The 7,889-nt window shown below is 41.5% G+C and overlaps 1 protein-coding gene across 1 annotated transcript; it reads left to right on the forward strand.

The window, feature by feature from the left end:
* LOC146309854 (carbohydrate sulfotransferase 12-like) lies at positions 1 to 7,699 on the forward strand. The gene is made up of 5 exons (XM_084745091.1): positions 1 to 69; positions 3,922 to 4,629; positions 5,463 to 5,615; positions 5,742 to 5,921; positions 7,087 to 7,699. The coding sequence occupies exons 2-5, from the start codon at positions 4,261 to 4,263 to the stop codon at positions 7,633 to 7,635; spliced, it is 1,251 nt and encodes a 416-aa protein (XP_084601217.1). The 5' UTR covers positions 1 to 69; positions 3,922 to 4,260; the 3' UTR covers positions 7,636 to 7,699.
* Positions 7,700 to 7,889: the final 190 nt, after the last annotated feature.

The following is a 7,889-nucleotide window of genomic DNA, read 5'->3' on the forward strand; positions in this document are numbered from 1 at the left end:
AAAAAAAGGGGGCTCTGTCTCATCACAGGCAGCTGACGCGGCGCTGGGAGCTGGCGGGCACAAAAAGAGGTGAGAAGGTGTTGTTTTTCCACTAGTTGTTCTTATTATTAACAAGAAAGCTTTAAAGTAACGTGACGCGTCATCTCTGAGTAGCGAGAACTTTTTTCTGCATGTAGCGTTGCTCTTACGCTGAGCGCTACTTTGACACCTAGATACCGCTGTAGGCACACTGACAGAGGCACAGCGTATGTTGATAAGAGCACAAGGAGGCAGCTCGTTGTTTTCCTCCTCTTGTCCGCATCGTGTCCACGTACGTTAGACCAACAGAGACCGCGCCACGCTTTAATGAGCCGAGCCACATGCCGAGAGCCTCCCGGTGCGAGGAACAGCCCGTTCCCGCGGCGCTGCTCTCCCCGTCAAAGGCTACATTGTGTCCGGTCTTCTGGCATCCGCTGGCGGCTGCTGCGGACAGGACGGTGTGATTTATCTGTCTGAGCTCGGGCTGCTTTTTATTATCTGTTGTTTACACAGCTGATGCCGTGAACACCGGTGGTCAACACAATAAACGTGGTGAGTTATGAGGCAACTAACCACTGATATGTAGTTATTATTATAACAGCCTATAACGTGACTTTAAAGGGAAACTTGGGCACTTTTCTCGCGGATGTGCAATCAGTGCTGATGGTGAATGTAGTGAATTGAAGCAATAAATTCCTCAGTGCTGCTATATTGATCAAGAAAACTGCCTACATGTACTAGGGCTGAACAATGAATCTTTTTTTTTTCAGAATTGCAATATGACCTACTGCAGTTTTCAAATAGCAAGAAGTACAATATTTGTTAAAGCTGAAATGTGTGTAGAGCTACAACAACTAATCAGTTAATCAAATAGGAATCGATTATCAATTAAACCATTTTGATCAGTTTGGTGATTTTTTTTAAAGAAATATAGGTCAAAATGTAAAGATTCTAGGTTTTTCAATAAAGGCTAAATATTTGCTGGTGGCTTTACAGCTTTTTGACATAAACTGTATAACTTTGGGTTATGAGCAAAACACTTGAGGGCATACGCTCGGCTTTAGGAATCACTGATTGACCTTTTTCACCATTTTGTGCTATTTTAAAGACCAAACAACTAATCAGTTAATTGAGGAAATAATCGACAGATTAACTGACAATGAAAATAATAGTTTGTTGCAGCCCTAAATGTGTGTCAAAATACCATTTTAAATGAAATATTGTAGTGATTTAGAAATGTTCTGGTCTATACGTTTTATTCTGCAGAGTTAAGAAAACATCTCTGCTTGGTACAGGTTAGGGTTGTCATGACCTATGCCGTTAGGTACTGATGATAACTGTGATCGTTGAAAGTAGTATGTCCCGATACACAGTATGTCAAATGCATTATGCCAAAAATACCAGGATGTCCCTTTGCATCACGTCACATTTTATAGTATGCAAGCCAGCATGCCTATACTGACACACAATACTTTGTGATGGGTGTATGAGCAAGAGGGTCAAAGTTCAAGATGCCATGTTAAGAGGAAGTAGATTCCCATTGTATGCAGTATGCAAACAACGGTACATGCTTGTAAGGGCAGCTGAAGTACGTACTAAAAGTAAAAAGAAAAAGTATGCAATTTGAATCTTAAATCATTTACATTTCTTTCCATTTCTTTTGTTTATCAGTGCATCTTGCCTTTTCATTCTCCATTAATTTAAAATGTTTTTTTTTTTCAGATTTTCTGTAAATATCAAAATATTGTTGTCTTAAATTCTTTTGGCCCTGATAATCTTTTCGTGAAACTCTGTCGTAACAGTCCTGGTACAGCTCCACACTGAAAACACATCATAATCATTTTAATATGTTTTTATCTAAATTTATGATTCACTCTATATCACAACTGCAATATCAGTGAAATTAATCACAAATATATTTTTTTTTCAAAATTGTTAAGCCCTAACATGTATTAGGATCCCTTGTGTACAAGCTTGTGAATTTATTGCATCAACTGACTACATTTACCATCACCAGTTATTGGATGTTCAAATGAAATGTGCAGAGGTTTCACTGTAAAAGGTATTGTAGACTCTGAATGTACATCGAAAAATATTCATGTCAACACAGACCAAATATTATTTGGTCATACATAATACCAAATATGGATTTACTGCTTCAGGCTTCTGTCCACGGGACACAGTGACGGAGGAGGAATTGAGATGCTTAACCGCAGTAAAAGTAGAAATTAGAGCCTGACAGATACGGTATTTTTGAAGCTGATGGCAATAACAGTTTTAGTGGGGAAAATTCACTGATAACTGATATGACAGATATAATCACTTTATAGACCTTTTAATAAAGTCAGCTTCAGCTGTAGGAAAATGTGATGAGAAAGTTTTCTAATATTTCTTAAACAATTAGGAAGAAAACAAGAAAATAATAAGCAGATGAATCAATAATGAAAAGGATTTATCTGCAGCTGTAATTATGTTATGTTTTGTTGTGCACATAAATGTGTGAGTAGCATTTGTTTATTGTTTGTTTATTGATTATCTATTATAGTTGGTTTAAGTGGATAGGAGCTGAACTATTTAATATAATGTTAGATAGTAATCCAAAAGAATGCATCAGATTTTATTCGATGGTTTTCTATTTAAAATCTTAACTTAGTAACTATTAACAACAGTAGTCAGAAAAGTAAAGTAGTGAAAAAAGTACAGTATTTTCCTCTGAACTGTAGTGGACTATATGTATAGAGTAGTATAAAAGTACCTAGTATACTATAGGGCAGCAGTAAATTAAATTTGTTGTTTCAGACAGGAAGAGGAGTGTAGTCTGCAGCCTCTGGAGAGGGGAATGATGATTTTCCATGTCAATGGTCCCCTCTTAGCTTCAGGAAAGAGGAAATAATATGAGGACTGTTGCACGAGAGCTCTGAATTTAGAAGAGTGTCGTAATGGAAAAGTGACGCCCTGCGACTTTGAAACTGGCCGGGAAGGAGAAGAAGGAGAAGAAACATGAATTGTAGTTGAGATTAGGTAGAACAGAAGCTGTGTATTTGTCTTGTAGACCACTTATCATGCTCCATCTCTCCATAAAGTAATATGATGTTTTTTTGCATTCCGTGAGTACAGTAGGCTTCAGTGTATTTTTGTATATGCAGAACGTATCTTGGTTAGGTGTGTAAAATATGTGCTATTGGCCCTCTCTCAAAGGTTGCTAACATAGGGGCTTTTATTACTTCAGAGGTGCACAGTATTGAAGTGTGCTGATGGTGTACCATAATCCATAGGAAGCCTGCGATGCGTACAGCGGGATACTTGTGCAATGAAGAAGTTAGTGCTGTATGGTATGCAGAGCCCGCTGGCATGCAGACATTTGACAACCACTCGTGATTTTACTGCTGGGAGTGGGAGCAAAGTCAACTCAGAGAGGTGAAGGAGAAATTCAGTTCATGCCTCGTCAAAACTGTGAAGCCAATAAACTGTCAGATTTAAACACTTTGCTCTAGTTTTCAAGCTCGTATTATCAACAGGAGCCAGAATACTTGACTCACATGCTCACAGGAAAGATTTTCCTTTGTTTTTGCTTTTGCCTTGAAATCTATGTGCTTTTTTTTAAGATGCAGTGCTGCACCTAGGTGGTGCTTGAATCAGAGGACCTGAAAACCACCAGGAATTCAGCACCACTTGGTCTATTATTGCACTTTACATTCAGCCTTGTTTATCATTAGAGTCATTGCTCTCTACACTGCTGAATTCCCTGCTGTTTTATGAGCTTATCTCATCTGTGTGTCAGCTTGTTTGATATGCTAGCCAACATTGAGACAAGCACATAATCTGATTTTAGACATAGAGGAGGTTATTTAACTCTGAGAAAGAGGGACTATATAATAACAGTGATTGTCTGTGCGCCTGCAGGGAGCTGCAGCCATGGAGCAGAGGTGAGAGTTAATCCATGGATGGCCAGTTCCACTCTTGCAGTGCACCAACATCATGATAAGCTCCATCCTACCACAGACTCTGCTATAGCTGCCATCTATCTATCTATTGCCATGGTGAGAGAGGGAGCTCCTGGACCTTGACTCTGTTGCCATGGTGACCTTGTAGCAAGAACCCTGTAACTCCAATCTGTTGTCCTGGTGATAACATAAAAAGACCCAGGTAACTCTTTCAATCTGCTGCCATGGTGATGCTGTAGAGACGCCCGTAAAGTCATAGTCTGTTGCTATGGTGATCCTGTAGCAAGCAACAGTCACCATGGGAACGTCCAGGATGTTCCGCATTTTCGTCGTCCTGGGCTCGGCCTTCATGATCCTCCTGATCATCATCTACTGGGACGATGTCGGAGCGTCCCATCTGTATTTGCACACTCCTGTCTCGCCGGGCCCCAAGATCCCCAACCCACCTCCCCAGCAGCAGCGGCCTCAGACCTCCCGAACCCCGTCCTTCCTGTCTGACATCGATGCCTTTGTGAACCAGTTCCTAGAGCCGGGGACTGGTGAGCCCACAGACCCCGCCCCCGCTGACACAAGTAACCAATCAGAGAAAGCAGAAGAACGGTATATACCACGGCGGGAGTGGAAGATTCACCTGACTCCAGTGGCAGCAGAGCTCCGTGAGAGACAGGTTAATATCTGAAATTATTATTGTTATTATTACTGTTAAATTATTATTATAGCGAGGCGCTTATAGTCGCTTGCAATAGTTTGCAGTTGGTGGGGAGCAATTGCAGTGCCTGCCTCTAAAAACTGTGTCCACCTTGATGTTGTGAGGCTGCTGTTGTCTGCGTGTACATGTCATCAGAGCAAGCCAGAATCAAGTTGGACACAAATCTAACAGGCATACATTTCGTAGCGATGGCCAGTGATCAATTCCGCACAGGCCCGACTCATCTCGAACGAGCCTATTGATATCTCTCTATCATGATTAATTCATATTATTGCACCCGTTTGGGTTGGAGAATTTACACCTTTATCATTCTTATTAACAACAGAGCTCCACCCAGTTTAATCATGAGCAGAGGTCTAATCAGCCAGAATAAGAGGAAACACCTCTGTGGGTGTAGAGGGCCTTAAAGTCAGGAACCTTATTCATAGCAGCCATATTGACATGAAATAGTTGGACAAACACAGGTGTTATCAATTAAGGTCCCTTTCCATTTAGTGTAGCAGAGCTTTTCCCATGAGCCAACATGCGCAACAGCAGCAATAACACCTGTGTTTACCCTATTTCATACCAGTAATGTGTCTGTTGATTAATGTAAACAAGATGATGAATCTGACATTTGATACCAATACATTTATTTCTACATAAAAGAGGAAAGGCTTTGAATTCCTGAATGTCATCTTTAATTTGTTATCCTTTAATATTATTTGTATACATGTGTTTTGGCACTGTAAGAAAAATATACATGATGGACTTTTTATAACTGCTAGTGATGAATGTGTGTGTATAACCAGGAGCAGCGGCGGAGGTTACTTCAGGAGATGTGCACCAATGACAGTGTGGTATTTCCCGGCAAAAACCGTTCGTTCGATGACATTCCCAACAAGGAGCTGGATCACCTTATTGTGGATGACCGGCATGGTATTATCTACTGCTATGTCCCCAAGGTACAGAAACATCTTTGCTGACTTTAAATTTAGTTTACTTATGATGCAAAAGTGTTTCTTTCATCTTTATTAGCCTTTATAGTTCCTTCACAAGAGTTACTGTAGATGTTTATATGTACCTCTCAGGTGGCGTGCAGTAACTGGAAGCGTATCATGATAGTCCTCAGTGAAAGCCTGCTGAGGGATGGCGTTCCCCAGAGAGACCCGCTGGCCATCCCCAGGGACCTGGTCCACAACAGTAGCATGCACTTTACCTTCAACAAGTTCTGGAAACGTTACGGCAAATTTGCGAAGCACCTTATGAAGGTCTGTTCAAATGCTATACTATACTGTGCACTATATGTTGATAACGTTGAGAAGAAATAAAAGTCACAATATGGATGATTAATTGAATGTAGCAAGCATCTCCACCAGGTGTACGCCTGGAGGAGATGATGTGATGGTGTGTGTGTGTGTGTGTGTGTGTGTGTGTGTGTGTGTGTGTGACCAACGTGGCTGGAGTTAATCTGGCATACTAGTGGAACCATCAGCCTAAAATGTTTTGTGCACGTGTAACTAGTCGTGTAATTCAATTACAGAATTAGAACAGTGCACTCAGTAGTGTGCAGATCTTTGCCAGGCAAGTAGAAAATAATGTTCGGATGTAATCTATTAGTAATCACCAACATTTTGATTTGTAACTGTAATTTAATTACATGTTTTCTCAGTAACTATTGGATTTCAATTACTGTCAGATGTAAGCCTGGTGGGGATCATGCGGTCTTGTGTGTGTGTGTGTGTACATGATCTGCACTTTACTGAGTGCGCTCCTCTAGTTACTGTATTTTTTTGGTAAAAAGTACTGCATGGTCCACGATGAGGTTCACGGCCGCACCTGTTTGGAATCCTTTGAAATTGACTGCGACACCTGCTTAAACCGTTACGCAGTGTTCCTCTCTTGGAACATACTTTGCCTTTGCCTGATGCTTTACTTGCTACACGGTAAGAGCTAAATTGGCACTGCATCACTGTATCACACTTGAGCTCAGAGGCTTCAGACTCACTGAACTATTTTACCCTCGCACACATCTCTGATGCAGACACATCCAACAAAGAATCTCACTATGATCGCCACCTCAGCACTGATGCATTTGGGTTTTAACCTGCTTTTGATAGTGACACATCATGATATCATAGTATTACACCTGCCAGCTTTAATTCACTCTGTACCTCCCACACAAGTGCCAGGATCAGTTTCATTATGTTTTTTGGTGGAACTGCACTAGACTGTTCTCTCCATCACAAAACCTGTTTCCAGCTCTGGCACTATGTGCTTTTAGCCTCAGAATTTCTCTTTCTCTTTCCTCTTTCATTATTTTTTATTATTGCTCCATTTATCATGTTCACTTAAGTTCACCATCTCTATTAATTGTCCATTTAATATGTGATAATAATGCTTTATGTGTTAACACAATTTTATTCATTTTTGAAGGTGAAACTGAAGAAGTACACCAAGTTCCTCTTTGTGCGGGACCCCTTTGTGCGCCTCATATCCGCCTACCGGAATAAATTTGAGCTTCGCAACGAGGACTTCTATCGGCGCTTTGCACAGGTCATGTTGCGCCGCTATGCTAACCAGCCAACACCTCCTGCCTCCGTGGATGAGGCGTTTAGGGTGGGTATCCATCCCTCCTTCTCCCACTTCATCCAGTACCTCCTGGACCCTCAGACCGAGAAGGAGATGCCCTTTAATGAGCACTGGCGGCAGGTGTACCGGCTTTGCCATCCGTGCCAGATTCAGTATGACTTTGTGGGCCACCTGGAGACGGCAGAGGAGGACGCCGAGCACCTACTACGACAGCTGCGTGTTGACAATGTGGTGGAGTTCCCCACCTCACATAGGAACCTCACAGCCAGCAGCTGGGAGGCTGATTGGTTCAGCACAGTGCCTGTCGAGGCGCGGCGAGAACTCTACAAGCTGTATGAACCTGACTTCAGGCTCTTTGGCTACGACAGACCAGACTCAATCCTCAATGAGTGATGACGTTTCTACAAGACTGACCCAGACACACACACAGACAATGTTTTTTATGTCATGAAATAATGCTACACTCCAACAACGGTGACACCTCCCTTTGTTCTGGGTTTTGCAAATGTATTCTCTACTTTTGTCTTATTTTACACTGAATGTGCACATAATTAAGGACACTCACTGCTCTAAGGAAGCACAGGTAATTATTATCCAATATTGTTTTAGTTTTTAAATCACAAAGAAGCACACAAGTTAGACTGAGA

Source organism: Lutjanus erythropterus, chromosome 19 (assembly GCF_056507025.1).
Source record: "Lutjanus erythropterus isolate fLutEry1 chromosome 19, fLutEry1.hap2, whole genome shotgun sequence".
Taxonomy (NCBI): Eukaryota; Metazoa; Chordata; class Actinopteri; order Lutjaniformes; family Lutjanidae; genus Lutjanus; species Lutjanus erythropterus.

Coding starts and splice junctions, on each gene's coding strand:
- LOC146309854 (XM_084745091.1), top strand. CDS start 4,261: ATGGGAACGTCCAGGATGTTCCGCATTTTCGTCGTCCTGGGCTCGGCC. Junction 4,630..5,462: donor CAGAGCTCCGTGAGAGACAG/GTTAATATCTGA, acceptor GTGTATAACCAG/GAGCAGCGGCGGAGGTTACT. Junction 5,922..7,086: donor TTGCGAAGCACCTTATGAAG/GTCTGTTCAAAT, acceptor TCATTTTTGAAG/GTGAAACTGAAGAAGTACAC.